Source organism: Protopterus annectens, chromosome 2.part2 (genome assembly GCF_019279795.1).
Source record: "Protopterus annectens isolate FY-2018-M chromosome 2.part2, PAN1.0, whole genome shotgun sequence".
In the NCBI taxonomy this organism is placed as follows: Eukaryota; Metazoa; Chordata; order Ceratodontiformes; family Protopteridae; genus Protopterus; species Protopterus annectens.
This window is the reverse complement of record NC_056730.1, coordinates 439025290-439046370: the sequence shown is the minus strand read 5'-3', so window position 1 is coordinate 439046370 and position 21081 is coordinate 439025290. Positions and strand designations below refer to the sequence as shown.

The window sequence follows — 21081 nt, the reverse complement described above, 5'->3', positions numbered from 1 at the left end:
AAGGGGGGGGGGACTGGCTACCCCTGATCAGAGTAATTAAATCTTCATCCATTTTGATCATTTGTTTTTTAGGCAAAGGGGCCTGCACATGTGGCCCAGGCATCGTTTTTTAGGCATAGGTCTACATTTTGGCCTTAGGTTTTGAAGATGGCGTCGGTCTAGTATACAAATCTGTAGGCCTGAAAATACCCTCAGAAGCCGGTGCCTGCACAGCGGCTCCAGACCCATCTAAGGTAGAGACATATGTGGGTTCCGTAATAGAAACATCTCACGGCATACCGGACTCTGAATGGATCTCAGTAGAGGCCTGTGAATCAGAGGTAGCTGGTATCAGGGGTTGCAAAAGCACCTCACTGAGTAATGGCGAACTGGCGACTGGCTTAGGAGAAGCGTCGTCAGCAGTTTTGGACCCCAACGGCCTGTCTCTGTCTTTTTCTTTGCGTTTGAGTATTCCGGTAGTCGGATTGCTAACCGACATTTCTGGATAATTAAAGCGTGAGCCAAAGTATTTAGAAGCAAAAATGTACAGACGTTTGATAGTGCGTTGATTAAGTTTAGCACAGAACTGACAGCAAGATACGTTGTGGTCAGGGCCTAGGCAAGGAATACAGTACAAATGAAAATCCTTATGAGGTATTTGCTTCCCACAAGTAATGCAATTATTAACTTTTACTGACATCGGTAAGGAGCAAGAAAATGTTTCACCAATGGGGTACTTAGCTTTTTAGTTGAAGACTTCAGTTCTGAAACTCTAAAACGGAAATTTCAGGAGTCGGTCGACCAGCACTTGCGAACTGCTTCTGCTTCGGGCACCGCGCAGCAAGAAAGACTGATGTAATGGCGTTGGCTGCATGTTTTATACCACTGACAACCTGACGTCATGGGAAGAAGGGACAGCAACTGACGCAGGACCCAAGACTTTGTTAATCAGGCCGACTGAGGGCAACCTGCCAGCAGATTACCCAAATGTAATGACTGCAACAGTGAAACACGAAGAACATCTTGTTGCACTTCACATTGGAAGGAGAGGTGAAGAGATCACAGCAAGGATGACCCCACTTTAGAAAGATCTGTTTAACTACTGGAGGATTCAGAAACCACTCGTAAGGCATCAGGGTTAAGGCATCAGGTTACCAGAAAATGGCTGGTGGAGACTGCCCATTCCCACACTCTCATGGCTTTGCGACACAGGGGATAAGACCTGCTTCCCTCCTGCTTGCTGATGTACCAGACTACAGACATACTGTCTGTCTGGATGGCAATTTCCCCTAGAGGAAGATGGGCATGAAGAGCTTGCAATGCTAGGAGCACCGCCCTCATCTCCAGGACGTTGACATGCAATCGAGTCTCGAGGGAAGACCAAGTGCCTTGGACTGTCCTTCCCAAGCAAAGTCCCCCCACCAGAGGAGGGAGGTGTCCATGGTCAACGTGGTCAGAGGGGCAGGAAGAATAAATGGACAACCCCAATGAAGATCCAGGGATCGAATCCACCATAGGAGAGAATCCCTACATGTCCGAGATATACAAACAGGGTGGGACAGGGTGGGACAATGGTAGAGCTAGAAGGGACCACTGGACCGCAAGAGTCCACTAAAGCACCCTCATGTGTAACCTGGCCATGGGCACGAGGGTGGCCACCATGGACCCCAATGCCCGTAAGACCAATTCCGATGAAGGTGATTGAGCTTGAATAATACACAAGACATGGTGTTTGAGGGACTGAAGTCTGTCTGGAGTTAGAAAAACCTTGGACTGAATGGTATCCAACCGAGCTCCAATGAAGTCCAGAACTTGAACCGGATTCAGCAGGGAGTTGTTGAGATTTATGGTTATGCCCAACTGGAGGCTATCTGGAGAAGGGAATCCTTGGCTTGCAGAGTCGATGCCTGAAGGGGGCAGAAAAGAGCCAATTGCCCAGGTAGAGGAAGACCTGGAAACCTTGCAGCTGAGCCGCTAGCACTGCCATAACTGTGGTAAACACCCTGGGGGCTGTGGTGAGATCAAAGGGTAGTGCTCTGAACTGGTAATGACTAGACCCAGCCAGAAGCGGAGGAAAGTGCAGTTGTATACACTTACCATAAATGTAGATGATCGAGGGTATTCACTGCTGCAGTCACCACTTGTGAGTTATCCCTGCTGGGTAGCCCTCGGCCAGCCCGAATACCACACTAAAGAAAGACAGTCCCTCCTGCATCGGCTACAGGTCAACTGGGACTGACGTCAGGTCGTCAGTGGTATAAAACAGGGCAGCCAATGCTATTACATCAGTTTTTCTTGCCCCAACCTATAAGAGCCCTGCCCAGAAGGCCCGAGGGAAGCCAACCTGGGGGATGCCCAAAGGCATAGATAGGTGTGAAGGAAACGGAGAGAAATAGAGGGGGAAGGAGGGAGGGAAAACAGGACTGCAACAGCGAATACACTCGAACATCTACATTTATGGCAAGTGTACACAACTGTACTGTGGTTCTTCGTGTTTCACTGTTGCAGCCATCACTTGTGGGAAGATTCCCAAAGCTGAAGGCAAGGTGGATGGTAGAAGGGAAGGAAAAGAAGAACAGGCTTACACTGTTCTAAGTAGGACCTAACATACCCTGCAGAACTGCAGAGGCAAAGCCTGCCCAGGTTTTGGAGAAAAGAGGCAATTGGTAGTGTTTGGTGAAGGTGTGGACGGAAGTCCAAGTGGCAGCTTCTAGGATGTCCTTGGTAGGAACCCACCTGAGAAAAGCTGTGGAAGTAGATGCTGCCCTACTGGAATGGCTTCGGACTGGCTTGGGAGTAATCTTCCCATGGAAGTGGAAGCAGAATTGGATACATTTGGATATCCATTTAGAAGTGGTCTGCTCCCCACTGCCCCTGGGGCAAAGCTGACCAGGAGCTGGTCAGTCTTTATGAGAGACTTGGTTCTATCCAGATAGTATCCAAGTTGTCTGTGCACATATAGTGAATGAAGGATTGTTTCTCCCCCCCCTGTTCTGAGGGTTAGGAAAGAAGGTGGGAAGATGTATAGCCTGATCCAGTGTTATGTCAGGCACCACCTTAGGCATAAGAGGGGTTAGTTGTAAGAGACACCATGTCTGCATGGAAGATAATGAAGGGTTCAAGGTTCAATGGGCATGAGTGCCTGCGGCTTGGAAACCCTCCTAGCTGAGGTTATGGCCAGCAGGAAGGCAGTTTTCCAAGAGAGGTGTTTTTGTTCTGCTGAGGTAGCTTGTTCAAAGGGAGGTAAGGTCAATTTCTCCAAGACATAATTCATGTCCCAGGCAGGAGTGGGTGGCCTCCTAGGTGGCCTGATATGAGATACCCCTCTAAGGAATTGTTTTAGCAGGGGGTGGGAGAACAAAGGCTGCTCTGCATGGGAATGGGCAGAGATAGCAGAGGCATAAATTTTGATGGAAGAGTAAGATAATCCTTTTTGCACTAGCTCCGCCGGGTAGTCTAGAATCAGAGAGAGGAATGCAAAGGAGCTGCTTGCACCCTTAGTTTGGCACCAGGCATTGAATCTTTTCCATTTTGCTGAGTATGATTTCCTGGTGCTGGGCCTCCTGGCCTCCTTAATTATATCCAGGACCTGCTTGCTCAACAGTGGGTTGGTATCCACCTTTGGGGTACAAGCCATGAGTATAGGTTGAGGGTTTGCAGACTGGTATGCAGTACTGACCCTTTTTCTTAGAAAGAAGTCCTTCTGTGAGGCAGATTCCTCGGCGGCTATTTGGTTAGGCTGAGTTGCAAGGGGTACCAATGTTACCTGGGCCAATTTGGAGTAATTAGTATAGCTCTTGGCCCTTCCTCCCTGAACTTTAGCAGTACCCCTGGGATAACTGGCAAGGGGGGGACGTAGACAAACAGGTTGCCCCCAGTGGAAGGAGACCGCATCCACTTTCCAGGCTTCTGGGTGGAACTCCATGGTGCATAAGTGGTCTAACTGCCATTTGTCTATGGATGCGAAGAGGTCTACCTCTGGGGTCCCCCAAGTTTGGGTGATGCAGAGGAAGGTCTCCCTCTGAAGCTGCCATTTATGGGGTTCCAAGAAACCTCTGCTGAGGTGGTCTGCTAGGGTATTGTGCTCCCCAAGATGTACTGGCTATCAGATGAAGGACCACCATTGAGGCAGTCTGCCAGATAAGAATGGCTAGATGACAAAGTGGACAGGAGTGTGTTCTCCCTTGCTTGCTGATGTACCACCTGACTGTGGTATTATCCGTTTTGATGAGGAGCACCCCTGGTTTCAGGTGGCTCTTGAAGGCTGTGATAGCCCTGAGTACTGCCATCATTTCCTTTAGGTTGATGTGTAGGTCTAGGTCCCTGAGGTCGCAGCTGCCTTGGGTGCACATGTCTCCTAAATGTGCCCCCCAAGCTTTGTCCGAGGCATCCCTGATTATGGTCTGGCCATGGGAAAGAATTAGAAAAAAGTAAGCCCTTGTTCAGGGTGCAGACTTCTGCCCAACACAGGAGTTTCCCTCTTAAGCAGGGAATCGGAGGCAGTTGTAGCTCCAGAGACTGAAAATGCTGGCACCATAGGTTTTTTAGGCACCATTGCAGTTTTCTCATGTGTAGTCTGGCCAAGGGCACCAATATGATGCAGGATGCCATGTACCCCAGAGCTTGAAAGAACCTTGCTGTGAGGTGTATTCTGTAAGCCAAATGTGAGAAGTACTAGGAAGGAAAAGTACAGTTTTGTACCTACCATAAATGTAGATGTCCGAGAGGAATGCATCTGCAGTCTTTACAAATGGGTTGTCCTGTCGTCAGGCAGCCCTTCGGTCGGCCGGATTCCAAAGTCTGGGTCTGGCTTCGGCTGGTGTCGCACTTCACCCGACGTCATTGCGGCAGTTATTCGGGTATAAAGGCATCAGCCGACGCCATTTTCCTCAGTGTTTCTTGCCCCAGATGCCAGGTGCCCTCTTGGATGGCTAAATTTGGATAACTGCCAAAGTTTCCAAATAGTAGAAAGCAAACACACAAAATAAGCATGTATGTACATATATGCAAACAAATACACCATAATAGATCCCCCCAAGCTAGCTGAAGATTGGTAAATACCCTAGGAGTACCTCAGAGGGGAAGGAGGGTGGGTAATCCTGACTGCAGATGCATTCCTCTCGGACATCTACATTTATGGTAGGTACAAAACTGTACTATGTCCTTCAAGGATGCATCTGCAGTCTTTACAAATGGGTAGAATACCATAGCTAAACTAGGGGAGGAGGAAATGAGAATAGATTATGGTGTAGTCAGGATCCCTTGCAAAACAGCAGTGGCAAAACCAGCACGGGATCTAGAGTATAGAGGTAAGTTATAATGCTTGGCAAATGTATGCACGGAGGTCCAAGTAGCAGCCTCTATAATGTCCTTGGTAACCACTCCTCGTAAGAAAGCTGTGGTAGTGGCTGTATCCCTTGTGGAGTGAGGCCTGATGTTCTCTGGAGTTTTCTTTCCATGGTAGGAGTAACAAAATCTAATGCAATTTCCTATCCATTTGGAGATTGTCTGTTTAGAAATTGGTTTTCCTTCCTTTCCTGTTGCATATGCTACCAGAAGCTGGTCAGTTTTTCTATTGTTTATTGTCCTGTCCAGGTAGTAGCGTAGTTGTCTGTGTACATCCAAGGTATGTAAGAGCTTCTCTCCCCTGTTCTGTGGGTTGGGGAAGAATGTAGGAAGGTGGATAGCCTGATTTAAAGAGACTCTGGATACCACCTTAGGCATAAATGTAGGATCTGTTCTCATGGACACTATCTTGATGGAAGATCAGGAAGGGTTGTACTGCCATTAATGCCTGTAGTTCAGAGACCCTTCTTGCTGAAGTTATTGCCAGCAGGAAAGCAGTCTTCCAGGATAAGTATTGTAATTCTGCTGTTGCTGCTGGTTCGAAAGGAGGTAGAGTCAGTTTTTCTAGCACAAAGTTCAAGTCCCATGCTGGCAATGGAGGTTTCCTGGGAGGTTTACATTTTTAATTCCTCTCAGAAACTGTCTGAGCAGAGGATGCGAGAAGACAGGAGGATCCAAGCTGTATTCTGCTGAAATAGCTGATGCATGTATCTTGATGGAAGAATAGGACAGGCCTGTATGGAAGAGCTCCGCCAAGTACTCCAGGATGTTGGCTATGTTCACCAGTGTCACATCTTGCCCCTTTGCGGTACTCCAGATGAGATATCTTTTCCATTTTGCTGCATAATTCTTTCTTGTTGAAGGTCTACGAGCCTCCAGGATTATGTCTTTAACCCTTTGGGATAAATTTGAGTTAATTGCTGTTATGTAATGTTCCAGGCAGTTAGCTGCAGAGTTTTTAGGTTTGGATGCAGGATGTTGTAGTTGTTCTGTGTTAGCAGTAATGGGATCAGGGGCAGCGTCCATATTTGTTCCAGGGACATGCTCCTCAGCAGTGGATACCAATGTTGTCTTGGCCAGTCTGGGGCTATCAGAATGATCCTCGGACGTTCCTCTTTGATCTTGAGAAGCACCTTGTGCAAAGGAAGTGGTGGGAATGCGTATGCTGTCAGGCTTTTCCAACTGAAAGATAGGGAGTCCACCTTCCAAGCAAGTGGGTGGTAAGTCCTTGTGCAGAATTTCTCCAACTGGTGATTGAATGGGGACGCAAACAAGTCTATTTGTGGTAATCCCCATTCTCTTGTGATGGTTTTGAAGATGTCCGGATGCAGCATCCATTCGTGGGCATCTGTTGTAGTTCTGCTCAATATGTCTGCTAGAATGTTTTCCTTCCCTGGTACATAAATTGCCTGTAACTGAATGTTGTAGCTCAGAGCCACATCCCATAGGTCCAGTGCCAGCCGGCATAGAGGGTATGAGTGTGTGCCTGCCTGTTTGTTGATGTACCACATAACTGTGGTGTTTGTCTGTCCTTATCAACTGGCCTTCTTGGAGAAAAGGTCTGAATGCCTGGATTGCCAATTTTACTGCCATCATTTCTTTTAGATTTATGTGCAGATGCAGCTGGTCTTGAGTCCATAGGCCTTGAATGCACTTGTCCATCATGTGTGCCCCCCAACCGAGGTCTGAGGCATCTGTCGTGATGGTTTGTCTTGGTTGACTTTTGCAGAAGGGCAATCCTGTGTTTGATTGACAGACCTGAGCCCACCATAGGAACTCTTGCTTCAGGCATGGGATCATTGGAATTCTGGTTTCTAGGCTGTGCTTGTGCTGAGACCACAAATTCTTTAGGTACCACTGTAGCTTTCTCATATGCAGCCTGGCATGAGGGACCAGTATTATGCAGGATGCCATGAAGCCTAGAGCTTGTAGCACTTTTCTTGCAGTTAGATGGTTCTGCTTTGTTAATGCCAAGAAGTAGAGAGGAAGTTGCTCTTTCTTTTCTGCAGTTAGAAATGCCATTTGTTTTGATGTGTCCAGTTCTGCACCCAGAAAGGTTATTCTTTGGGATGGAATCAGCCTTGACTTTGTGTATTGACTGTATATCCCAGGGCTTGCAGCAGGTAGATGACTCTTTGTAAGTCTTCTGTTAGTTTGTTTTTGTTGTCCGCTTGTATCAGGCAGTCGTCCAGGTAGGGATAGATTTGAATCCCCTGAAGTCTGCAATGAGCGATTACTGATGCCAGGCATTTCGTGAACACTCTGGGCGCAGTAGATAAGCCAAAGGGCAATGCTGAGAATTGATAATGCTCTAATCCTGCAAGAAATCTGAGGTATCTTCTGCAAATTGGTCTTATGGGGACGTGCAGGTATGCCTCCTTGAGATCTAGAGTTACCAGCCAAGACTCCTTGCCCAGCATGGGAAGAAGCTGCTGTAGGGTCAACATTTTGAATTTTGGAACAATGAGGTATGTGTTTAAAGCGGACAGGTCTAGAATAGACCTCCATTTGTTTTCTTTTCTTGGTACCAGGAAGAGTCTGGAGTAAAATCCCTTCCCTTGCTCCATAGGTGGTACCTTTTCCACAGCTCTCATTCTTAATAATTGAGATATTTGTTTTAGAGCTTCTGTCCTTTGAGTAGGTGGTAGGTTTGGCATTCCTCTTTCCTGGTAGAGTATGGAAATGGAACCTGTAACCTTTGTCTATAGTTTGCAAAATCCATTTTTCTCTTGTAATGCAGTGCCAGTTTCTTGAAAATAATGTTAGCTTGCCGCCTAAGGATGCTTCTAGTTGTTCCCTGGTAGGCGGTGCCAGCGCCAAGTCACTGTGATTGAGTTGTTGTAGTGGTGGTGGCTGTATCTGTGCCTCGTTGGTTGTTACCCTGCCACTGGCGACCCCTGTAGGCACCCCTGGATTGGTTTCTGCCTCTAGAGCGCCTATTCCTGCCTCTTTGTGCCTTAGAGGAGTCCGGAAAGGACCAATTCTTGGAGGGCCAGTTCCTGCTAAACCTTGGAGGTTGAACTTGTAAGAAATCTTTCACTGTTTGCACAGATTTTGCTTTCTGTTCCATCTTTTTTAGTACCTGCTGTGCGGGGGTACCAAATAAATTGACCTTGTCCATAGGTGCATCCAAAAGCTTAGATTTGACATGGTCTGGTAATGCCTGTTCTTTCAACCATGCATGCCTCCTGATAACTGTGCCAGTCATGGCTGATCTAAAGGAAGCCTCCAGTGCATCATAGCCACATTTTAAAGAATGGTTACTAACCTGCTGTATGTTATGTACCATTTCTTGAACATACTTTTTATCTAAAGATTCTTCAGAGGACAGCTTCTTAGTCAACTGGTCAAGCATAAACTCTTGATATTGAATCATATGAAATTGGCAGTTCAAAGCTCTAGCTGACAAAGTAGCAGAAGTGTAAACTTTTTTACCCCATCTCTCTAAGGACCTGGATTCCCTTTCAGAGGGGAGGGGGTTTTTAGAAGAAGTAGCTGCTACAGCTTTTGGGCCCTGGGAGACCGTCTCTGGATCTGCAAAAGGAGCCTTATATAAGTGGTGATGAGTGTCCGGGACCCTGTAATACCTATCGGGCTTAGCAGGAGCCGGAGGTAAAGTATCAGGAGCAGTGGAAGCATCATTAAATGCATCATCAACAACAGATAGAACTGGAGGAATAGCTAAAGGCCTATGTTGTGGCAAATGTAGAAAGGTCCTAAGCCTTTTTCTAGAGTCTGAGAAATCTTGGCCCTGCCACTGAAATTGTTCCCTCATAGCATGCAAGGTTTCCCCAAAGGAAAATTCCTCAGGAGGAGAGGCTGAAGGGATGGACTCTTCAGCATCAGAGTCTTTGTAAGGAGAATAAGAAGCCTCAGGAGGGTCTGTATGTTCTGAGTCATCAGAGGAATCATCTGTGGATACTGGCTCAGGGGGCTCTGCTCTAGGCCTCTTTTCTGGAGGAGGGAGAGAGGCCCTGTCTGGATGAGGCTGGGCTCCACGAATTAAAGAGATGAGATTCTCAGCCAAAGAAAGCATATGGGAGCTGATGCTGGGCCTGTGAGAGGGGGGCTTGGCAGGCACAGGTTTTGATGCTTTGGCTGCTTTAGCCCTGGCAAAGGCCTTAATAGACATAGCTGGAGGAGGCCTAGCAGCTCCACGTGCAGGGGTAGAAATATCCAGGGGAATGGTGTCTGATAAATCCTGTGAAATCGCAACAGAAGGTTGGATTTCAGAAGCCGTTTCTACCAGGTTAGAAGAGGCCTCGGTAGAAGGCAAGTTATCGGCTGAAGAAAGAACCGCTTGCTCAGTTTCGGCCGAAACCGAGACACTCGTGGTTTGCTTAACCGCGGTTTCAGCCGAAACCGCGGACCGCGAGTGTCGGTCCTTTTCTTTGCGTTTTTTGGTTATTTGCGTAGTCGGAGGATCCGACGGCATAATGTAGGCAAAATCGGAGCCGAAAATCTGTTCAGCAAAGTCCGAGCGACGTCTAAGCGTCCGTCGGTTAAAAGAAGCACAGGCTAGACAAGCTGCTACACATCTTGGTCTGGGCCTAAACAATGTATGCAATAGGAGTGGAAATCTTTATGAGGTATTTGTTTCCCACAAGATAAACAGTTATTAACTTTCTTTGACATCGGCTGAGGCAAGAAAGAGTCCCCAACGGGGTACTTAGCTTTATAGAAGTCTTCGAAGTAGTACTCGGTAGAAGTAATCTCTGGATCTGACCGACCGGCACTTGCGAACAGCTTCTGCTTCGGGCGCCACGCGGCAAGAAAGACTGGGGAAAATGGCGTCGGCTGATGCCTTTATACCCGAATAACTGCCGCAATGACGTCGGGTGAAGTGCGACACCAGCCGAAGCCAGACCCAGACTTTGGAATCCGGCCGACCGAAGGGCTGCCTGATGACAGGACAACCCATTTGTAAAGACTGCAGATGCATCCTTGAAGGACATCTTTGTTTTTCTGGACAGAGGAAGGCTCTTTGGGTGGATGTGTCCAGGAGAGCACCCAAGAAGGTGATCTGTCTGGTGGGATGGAAATGGGGATTTTTCCTTTTAGATGGCTAACCCCAGAGAGGTAATGAGTGTTTGGACAAAGTCAGGGTCTTGCAGGAGCTTTTCCCTGCTATTTGCCAGGATGAGACAGTCATCCAGATAGGGGCAAATCTGAATGTTTTTCTTCCTGCAGAAGGCAATGACAGGGGCCAGGCATTTGGTGAAAACCCTGGGAACAGAGATAAGCCAAAGGGCAGAGCAGAGAACTGAAAGTGTTGTGAGCCTGCCCTGACTTGACGAAACCTTCTGCAGGACTCCCTTATAGGGATATGGAGGTAGGCATCCTTTAAGTCCAGGGTGACTAGCCAGGCATTTGGGGTCAGCACAGGTAAGTTTTTGGAGCATAAGCATTTTGAATTTTGGCACTTGCAGGGAAAGGTTTAGTGTGGATAGATCCAGAATAGGGCGCCAAGTGCCCTCTTTCCTGGGTACCAGGAACAATCTTGAAAAAAAAAAATCCTTTTCCGGCTTGTTCCTGGGGTACAGGCTCCACTGTTCCTTGAGCACAGACTTTCTGAATTTGGCTGAGGGCCTCTGCCAGCTGATTTGATGGTATGTCTGTGTACACTGTTAAGATTGGGCTCTCTTTGGAGGAGAATCTGTATCCTTGGAAAATGATTTTTTAGGACCCATTGATCCTTTTTGATGGATTGCCAGTTGTCTTTGAAAAGGGATAGCCTTCCTCCTAGCCTTTGGGGAAGGGGGGTCAATTTGAGTCCTTAGGATAGGGAGTGGACTTAGAACTCCCTGCCCTGGGGGTTGTAGAGGTCCATTGTCTGGACCTCTACTGTCCTTGTCGTTGTTGCCGGGGGGGGGGGTCTGTCCCTGCACCTTTTCCTTTGCACAGGCCTGGACTGGAAAGGAAAGGACCACTGTTTGGTGGGAAAGTTCCTGCTGAATCTGGAAGGTTGTACCTGGAGGAAATCCTTTTCTGTCTGCACTGATTTTGCCTTATACTCCATTTTCTTGATCCCCTCCTCTGCCTTAGATCTAAACAGGCGGTCCTTATCTAGGGGGGAGGGGGGGGTGTCTAGAAGTTTGGATTTAACATGATCAGGCAGAGGTTGCTCTTTCACCCGTGCACATCTCCTACTGATCGACCCAGCAAAAGCAGCCCTCTGGAGGCTTCTAGGACATTGTATCCACAGTGGAGGGAATGCTTATCACTTGACATCTGGAGTGTAAGAATTCCCCTAGCTCTCTGGAAGTAGAACGGTCAGGCAAGGAGGAAATTTTCTGCTTTGATAGTTCCAAGGTAATGTTGCTGATATTTTAACATATGGAACTGGCAGTTAAGAGCTCTAATATCCAAGGTAGCAGAGGTGTATACTTCTTTACTCCATCTGTCTAGGGCTCTGCTATCCTTGTCAGATGGAAGAGGGTTTTTGGAGGAACTGGCCTTAGCCCCTTTGAGTCCCTGGGTGATGATCTCTGGGTCCGCTGCAGAATTTCTAAATAAGTATTTGTGGGTGTCTGGCACCCTGTAGAACCTGTCTCGCTTTCTAGGTGCAGGAGGGCAGGGCATCAGGTGTGAAGCTAGACTCCATATAAACATCCTCCACTACATCCAAAATGGGAGGAATGGCTAAGGTTTTGTGCTTGGGAAGGTCCAGAAACTCTCAGCCTCTTCTTAGACTGGGGTAATCCTGAGTTTCCTAATGGAAGTGTTCCCCAAGGGTGTGTAAGGTCTCTCCAAAAGATAAATCCTCTGGGGGGTGCAGATGGGATGGATTCGTCTGTATCAGAATCCTCAAAAGGTGGTAAGGGGCTGTTGTTCATTGTCCAAATCCAAAAAGTCAGATTCTTCAGTGTCAAGTTCTGACAATCTCTGCGGAAAGGTCCCTTTTTCTTTTGGCTGGGGTAGTCTGGTTACCTCTGATAAGGGTGATAAGATCCTCAGACATCTTAAGCTGCTGTAACTGAGCAGATTGGGCTTGAGGAAGATGGCGACTAAGAATTGTTTTTCTGGGAGTGGTCTTGCTTTTAGGCCTCAGTGCTTCAATGGGCCTGGGTGCAGCTGTGGCCTGTGGCACGGCCGGCAGTCTTTATCTGGCGTCAGTTATCCAAAAAGCCTCCACGGAAACTGGTGCCTGCAGAGCAGCTCAGGACCCAACTGCAGGGCTAACAACAGAAAACTCGGCAGATGTAGTCTGATCCAGCGGCATGCTGGACTCTGAATGGGTCTGGTTAGAGGCCTGCAGAGGTATAGCATCGGGCATTAGGGGCTGCATAGGTGCCTCACTGAATTCCACGGTACTGGTGGCTGACTTCAGGGAAGAGTCGTCTAAAGGCCTAACTTTTTGTGGGCTGTCCCTTTCTTTACCTTTTCTCTTTTTGGGGATATCCACTATATGCTGACTGACGGATGCCATTTTGAACTGCGAAGGACCGTCTTTGAAAGACCTAGCTACAAATTCTGCTCTAAGGCAGATGGTTAAAGAGAGCACAGAACCGACATCTGGGGATGTTGTGGTCTGGGCCTAAACATGCTACACACAGGCTATGGAAGTCTAGGTGTGGTATTTGTTTTCCACAGTGGAGACCATTATTTACTTTTTCTGACATAGATTAATGCAAGAAAAAGATCCCCAATGGGGTACTTAGCTTTAATTGTTTTCTACTTCACTCTGGCAGCGGTCGACCTACGCACACACAAACTGCTTCGGCTTTGGGCTCCACGGCAAGAAGGACTGATGTAATGGTATCGGCTGCCCTGTTTTATACCACTGATGATCTGAAGTCAGTCCCAGGTGACCTGCAGCCAACGCAGGAGGGACTATATCTTTACTCTGGTATTCGGGCTGGCTGAGAGCTACTCGGCAGGGATAACCTACAAGTGATGACCTGCAACAGTGAAACACTAAGAACATCCTCCGAGAGTGTCTGTCCATTTTGATGTGGTAGTACGTGTCCTGAAGGTCTACAGAGCACATCCAGTCATTCTCCTACAGGAAAGGCAGGACAGATTGGCTAGTGACCATCAGGAATTTCATCTTGGCAACTGACAGATTTAAGGTGGAAAGATCCAGAATGGGTCTCAAGCCCCAGTCTTCTTTGGTACTAAAAGGAATCTGGAATAGATGCCTAATCCAGACTGTTCGGGGGGGGGGGGGGGCTGGATGACTCATTTTTCGAGCAGCTTGGCAATTTCCACTGCTGCCTCCTTCCTTTACACAGGTGGAATGCCCGGGAAGTGTCTGGAAGGAAATGAAGTTTGAATGAAGGGGAGTGAATATCCTCTGGATATAATCTGCAACACTCAGGGGTTGGCCTGGGAGTCCATCACAGACTTTGGGTGTATTGAAAGTCGGCCCCCGACTGCCTGCAGAGACGAGCAGCCAGGCAACCCTTCAGAGCTGCTGCACGGGTCTGTCCCAGAAAGAATCCCAAGACACTTGATTCTTCGGACCCCCTCTGCCACAAAGGCAGCATCTGTCAAATCCCCCTATGCGTCTGGGGGAAGGAGAGTCCTGAGCATTCTGGGAATAGCCCTGAGACTTCCAGAACCACATTTTCTTTGCCCCTCGCTGATTCCTGCAGAAGGTTCGTTGAGGGGTTGAGAAGCAGATTCAGATGGCAGACAGAGTCTTCCCGTCCTTCTCCCTCTGGACTAGAGTGTCACGTTGTGACTTTCCAAAGACAGTGGAACCATTGTAGGGGGAATTTGTAAAAGATGCCTTAAAGGGCTCCGAAAAGACAGAGTCAGAGCCAGGCATGACACCTGATGGCAACGCCTGTTCTGGCAGCTCTAGCGGCACCCTTGGTAGTGTGAGATAGAAGCTGCATAGAGGTGTTGGCAATGGAAGTGAGGGTGGCCATCTGAGAGGAGAAAACCTTTTTATCTTCCGCCGACAGACTCTGGGGTAGACTCGGTGACCTCTTTAACTAGGTCTCGCTGAAGTCTAATCACGTGTGCCATATAGTTCAGTGCACATACAGAGAAAGTTGCTGAAGCATATACCAGCTTCCCAAAATGGTCCATGGTCTTGGACTCGGTCTGGCGGGTGGACCGTGGCGTTCTCCTGAGTGAGCTCCTTCTTGGTGGCTGTCACCATCACCATGGCATTGACAAGGGATCCCTTGATCTAGTGTAGTTTATCCAAGGGGGTGCTGAGAATCTTATCAGGGCATTTGGGGATAGGCTCCACCATGTCAGGCTCCTTCCACACCCAAGATGTAATCAGATCCACCAGGGGATCTGCAGGAGGGGACACCCAGGATGTACAGGGTTTTACACCAAACACCTCCAGTAACACAGATTCATCCAGGTTGGGTTTTTGGGCAGACAACGCCCCTCGCTGACAAAGGATCTCCATGATTTCTCCAAAGGAAACATCCTCTGGGGGTGACCGGCAGGAACCCTCCCCTTCCTCCAAGTTGGTATCCTCTGTGATGGACTCCAGAGGGTAGTCTAAGTGCCTCCCTTTTGCACGTGTGTTTTAAAGAAGCCTCCTTGGGGGGGGGGGTCTCTGGGGAGGACTCTAAAACATCAATCTGTTCCTGTGGGGGAACTCCCTGGGGGGGGGGGGGGAGGCAGCAGGCTATCCCTGAGGGACCAGGATGGCAGAATCTGGACCAGATACAAAGGAGCGGACTCAGAGGATGAAAGTGTCAAGGGTCTTGATGAAACTGAAAGGACCCTCTCCACCAAGTCGAAAACAGAAGGAGAACTCATGCCTGGAGCTGGAAACATGATTGGGTCAATCACCCTCTGAACCAACAGGGGAACCGGAGCTGAACTTTCAGGCATCGAAACCCCCAAAGGACAGCTAGACTCCAAAAAAACTTGGAGTTGACACCGCCACGATAGATCCGGTGCCAAGGTCACAGCTCTGACAGCTGGCTGGCTCCGAGCTGAGCCTCAGGGCAGTGGCCGGCATCAAGGTACAGGGTACCATCTGTGCCGACCCCTCGATGCCAAGGGGCCTTGGACCCGAATACTCCTAAACCAGCAGTCGGATCAGAGAAGGAGCGATTGAGACAAAGGCAGACTACATGCCCCCAGCCCCAGAGGGGGACGGGGTAGGCAGGACTCCCATATGAATCTGCGTGCGGATAAATCTCCTCATCATCCTGTCCACCTCAACTTCAGAGAGGCTGGGGTGGACCTGGAGGAAGAAGCCACAGACACCGCCCTAGAGAGGTGGTGAGGGGAGGCCAACGCCAGGGAACAGGCCCAAGACACCTCCAGCTCCAGGGAAAAGCAGGGAGAATGGAGCCAGGGGGCCCCCGAGCTGGCAGTTAGGCGAGATTTCACCAAAGGCTCAGCCGAGGAAGAGCAGTTGGGAGACTGCTTCCTCTGTCTGTCCCAGTCCCTATGTTTATGCTTCTCTCCATCCCTGACCCTCTTGCCGGGAGGTTGAGTCCCATAGGCCGGTGTGGAGGAAGCAAAAGAGGCATCTAAAGCAGCTTGGGCCTCTACCGAAGTTGGAGGGATGAGGCCCTTAAGGTTGAGCTTACTCCTCCTGTCGAACAACGTGTGGGGATTGAACCACAAGCAGATGAAACAGAAGGAATCAAGGTGCTGGACCCCCAAACAAACTACGCAGAGAGTGTGGCCATCTCCTGGAGAAAGCTTATGGCCACACTCTGTGCACTTTCCAAACCTCAGTTTGGGTGCTTCTGCCATGAGGAGGGAGAGAGACAGAGAGAGACCCAAAGCGCGAGCACACACACACACACACACACACACACACACACACACACACGCACACACACACACACACACACACACACACACACACACACACACACACACATGCACGCACACACATGCACGCACACACGCACAAAATTAGAAAAGGAAGGGGAAAAAAGTGGGAACGTTTTTTGTTTTGTTTTTGCTACGGAACCAATGCCTGAGTGTGAAAAGTCAGAAAAGTGAAAGGGGAAATAGAAGAAGTGGGAAGATTATAGATAGCCAACAAACTTACCCAAAAATAGCTTAGAGCATGGACCATGATGAGAACGTTAGATGTGGCAAAACATATCTGTGGAGAGGAGACAGACAGGAGCATTATGGGTAGGGGAGGAGCTTGGAGCTCAGATCTGATGCTGGAAAATGCGGCAAAGTGAGATCCGTCCCGGATCAGTGTCCCACAGGTTGAAGATCAAATAAAAAACATAGAACGGATCAAGAGACACAAGTGAAAAAACACCTGGACACTGAAAATATGGATAGTGGAGAGCCAAGTTATTAATCCTTATGGCTGAAAATAAACCTCACCATGGATTCACAAACAAAAACCAAGGCATGAGACTGCAGGGTGAGAAAGGTCTAGCCAGCAACCTGAATAGCAAACATACAGCTGATCACACCAAAAAATAAGAAAAAGGATCCAAATACAACTAAAAGACACAAGTCAGAAAACGTGAAAAACCATATCTGTAGACTAAGGCGGCTACAGAGGGAGGAAGGAAAAGTACAGTTTTGTACCTACCATAAATGTAGATGTTCGAGTGCTAATACAGCTGCAGTCATAACAGATGGGTTCTTCTGCCGTCAGGCGGGTCCTCGGTCGGCCGAATTCCAAAGTCTAGGTCCGGCGTCAGTTGCCGTCACTTCTTCCCTGACGTCAGTGTGACAGGGGTATAAAAGAACCAGCCGACGCCATTATTTTAAGTTTTTCTTGCCCCAGATGTCAGGTGCCCCCAGAAGGAAGGTAATACATAAATTTATGTAATAATGCAGTGCAATATAATCAAAAAACAGTAGTTGCAAGCAAATACACCATAAATGAATACCCCCAATCAAGTTGTATGAGGAGGTGTTAGCCAATAGGCCTGTCCCAAGAGGGGAAGGAAGGAGGGAAACCTGGACTGCAGCTGTATTAGCACTTGAACATCTACATTTATGGTAGGTACAAAACTGTACTATGTTCATCATGCATACAGCTGCAGTCATAACAGATGGGTAGAATCCCAAAGATAAAAAAGGGGTGGTAGGCACTAGGTGGAACTAGGAGGAGCCAGGATGCCCTGCAAGACTGCAGTGGCAAAGCCTGCTCTAGCTTTGGAGTATAATGGTAGGTGGTAGTGCTTGGAGAAGGTATGCACAGAACTCAAGTGGCTGCTTCCAAAATATCTTTTGTAGGAACTTCTCTGAGGAAAGCTGCAGAGGTAGCTGTGGCCCTTGTGGAGTGAGATCTGATGCCTGCAGGCACAGTTTTACCATGAAAAGAGTAACAAAAGCGTATGCAGTGGGCTATCCAATTTGAGATTGTCTGCTTGGAAATTGGCTTCCTTTGAGCTCCTATAGCATAGGACACAAAGAGTTGTTCTGATTTTCTGAAAGGCTTTGTTCTGTCCAAATAATAACGCAGCTGTCTGTCGATGTCCAAGGACTGTAGTAGTCTCTCCCCTTTGTTTTGAGGATTAGGGTAAAAGGTAGGTAATTGAATAGCCTGATTCAAAGCTACCCTGGATACCACCTTTGGCATGAAGGACGGATTGGTTCATAAGGAATCTCTGTCCTGATGGAAAATGATGAAAGGCTGCACAGAAATGAGGGCTTGTAGTTCCGATACCCTGCGAGCAGAGATGATAGCCAGAAGGAAGGCTGTTTTCCAGGACAAATATTGCAAATCTGTTGAGGCAGCTGGCTCAAAAGGAGGTAAGGTCAGCTTTTCTAAAATGAAATTGAGGTCCCAAGCAGGTATTGGTTGTTTCCTTGGGGGTTTTATATTCTTAGCCCCTTTGAGGAACTGTCTTAAGAGGGGATGAGAGAATAAAGGAGGATCAGTGTTGTATTCTGCCGAAATGGCAGAGGCATGGATTTTGATGGAGGAGAATGAAAGTCCACTGCTTAGCAGCTCAGCTAGATACTGTAATATTTGAGGTAAATTCAGTATTCCAGGATTCTGGCCCTTTTTCTCATTCCAGGCACAAAATCGCTTCCATTTTGCGGAGTAAGCTTTCCTAGTAGAAGGCCTTCTGGCCTCCAAAATGACCTCCTGCACCTCCTTGGAGAGTAGGGTCTGTTGTGAAGTTAAGGAATCTTCCATGCGGCCAGATTGAGTGTTTTCAGCTGACTGTGAAGAGTTTTGAAGCTGTGCTGAGTCAGAAGAGGCATTAGAGGTAGGGTCCAAGGTGGGGAATGCGTCAGGCTCCTCAAGAGTGGGTACCAGTGCTGTCTTGGCCAGTCTGGAGCAATGAGAATCATCTTTGGTCTGTCTGCCTTGGTTTTTAATAGAACTTTGGGCAGCAGAGGAAGAGGTGGAAAGGCATAAACTGTCACTGTTGTCCAACTGAAAGAGAGAGCGTCCACTCTCCAGGCCTGTGGATGAAAAGTCCTTGAGCAGAATTTTGTCAATTGGTGATTTTTGTGGGAGGCAAAGAGATCTATGTCTGGCCTTCCCCATGCTTGAATTATTTCTGTAAAAACTTGAGGGTGCAACTTCCATTCGTGTGGGTCTGTCATATTTCTGCTTAGGTTGTCTGCCAGCATGTTTTCCTTGCCTGGCAAGTACTGTGCTTGAAGTTCGATTTGTAATTCCAGAGCCATGTTCCAAAGTGACATGGCCAGCTTGCATAGGGGGTATGAATGGGTTCCTCCCTGTTTGTTTATGTACCACATTACTGTGGTGTTGTCTGTCCTTATCAATAGTTGGCATGGATGCAGAAGGTCTTTGAAAGCCACAATAGCATTTATTACTGCTAGCATTTCCTTTTGATTGATGTGTAGGTGCTTTTCTTTTTGGGACCATTTGCCCTGAATGCACCGATCTGTCATGTGCGCCCCCCAGGTGTAGTCCGAGGCGTCTGTTGTGATGACTTGATTTGCTTGAGGCTTGCAGAATGGGAGACCTGTGTTTCTTTGGCATGCTTGAGCCCACCACAGAAATTCCTTTTGAAGACATGGAATCAGTGGTATTACTGTGTCCACACTGTGGCTGTGTTGAGACCATAGGTTTTTCAGGTACCATTGAAGTTTCCTCATATGCAGCTTTGCACATGGGATTAGTAGGATGCAAGATGTCATGAATCCCACAGCCTGCAGGATTTTCCTTGCAGTCAGCCTGGTGAAATTTGCTTGTTTTCTGAAGTATTGAGTTAGTTGCCCCTGTTTCTCTGGTGTGAGGTAGGCCATCTGGGTGTTTGTGTCCAAGTTGGCACCCAGGAAAATTATTTTTTGTGAGGGTATTAGCCTTGATTTCTTTTTGTTGACTGTGTACCCCAGAGAATTCAACAACATTATTACAAAAGCCAGATGTTTCAGAAGTATGTGCTTGCTGTCCGCTTGGATCAGGCAGTCATCCAAATATGGGTATATTTGTATTCCTTGAAGTCTGCAGTAGGCAATTACTGATGCCAGGCATTTCGTGAATACTCTGGGCGCAGTAGATAAGCCAAAGGGCAATGCAGAGAATTGATAATGGGTTGAACCTGCAAGAAATCTGAGGTATCTTCTGCAATTTTGTCTGACTGGGACATGCAGGTATGCCTCCTTGACGTCCAATGTTACCAGCCAAGACTCCTTGCCCAGCATGGGAAGAAGCTGCTGTAATGTGAGCATCTTGAATTTTGGCACGAGTAAAAATGTGTTTAGGATGGATAGGTCCAAAATAGGTCTCCAATCTTTTCCCTTCCTTGGTACCAGGAATAGTCTGGAATAAAAACCTTGACCTTGTTCTTGAGCAGGTACCTCTTAAATAGCTTTCATGTCCATGAGATCTGAAATTTGTCTTTGTGCCTCTGCCCTTTGATTGTGTGGCAGGTTTGGCATGCCTCTCTTTTGTGGAAGGGTGTGAAAATGGAATCTGTAGCCTCTGTTTATAATGTCCAGGATCCATTTGTCTTTTGTGACAATATGCCAATTTTTCGAAAATAATGCCAGTTTTCCGCCTAAGGGTGCTGCCATTTGAGCGTTGCTTGGCATGCAAAGGGGAAAGTCATTGGGTTTTCTTTCTGAATGGCTGTGAACTATCCTCACCACCTCTGTGTAGGAGCTTGCCATTGTCTGCCTCTAAACGATCCTTGAGCTTGCCCCCTGCCCCTCGGGCGCCTGTATCTACCTCTTTGGGGTCTGTCCGTGGCTGGAAAGGACCAAATTTTGGAAGGCCAATTTCTACTGAAACGTGGAGGTTGTACCTGTAGAAAATCTTTCACTGTTTGCATTGATTTAGCCTTTTCCTCCGTTTTCTTTAATACTTCCTCAGCTTCAACACCAAATACATCTTCTTGTAGAGGGGCATCTAGTAATTTAGCTTTGACATGATCTGGTAAGGTTTGCTCCTTGAGCCAGGCATGTCTACGTATGAATGATCCTGTAACAGCAGCTCTACATGAGGCCTCTAGAGCATCAAAACCACATTGCAAGGTATGTTTACCCACTTGTTCGGCACTATGCATCAAATCCTGCAACTCCTTCAAGTCTGGTTGTTCAGGTTGTGACATTCTGCTTCTCAACTGTGATAACGATCTCTCTCTGAAGGTAATGAATTTTTAGCAGTGGAGGCCTTAATTCCCTTGGGGCCCAGTGAGATAGTTTCTGGGTCAGCCGCATGGCTTTTGTATAAGAATTGGTGTGAGTCAGGAACCCGGTAGTACCTGTCAGGCTTGACTGGGGCTGGAGGTAAAGAGTCTGGGTTAAGGCAGGCCTCCGAATACACATCATCTAGTATGTCTAAGACAGGAGGTATAGCCAGAGGCCTGTGCTGAGGGAGCAAGAGAAAATCCCTAAGCCTTTTCTTGGAGTCTG

At 47.9% G+C, this 21081-nt stretch overlaps 1 protein-coding gene across 1 annotated transcript in view; it reads right to left on the bottom strand.

The window, feature by feature from the left end:
* ANKRA2 (ankyrin repeat family A member 2) overlaps window positions 1-21081 on the bottom strand; it is a 536537-nt gene that overhangs the window by 399634 nt on the left and 115822 nt on the right. Inside the window, exons 5-6 of the mRNA XM_044063946.1 lie at window positions 14743-14769; window positions 10527-10551 (exon numbers count right to left, since the gene is read on the bottom strand). Of these exons, the coding sequence (XP_043919881.1) occupies window positions 10527-10551; window positions 14743-14769 (52 nt within the window). The remainder of the gene's footprint in view (window positions 1-10526; window positions 10552-14742; window positions 14770-21081) is intronic.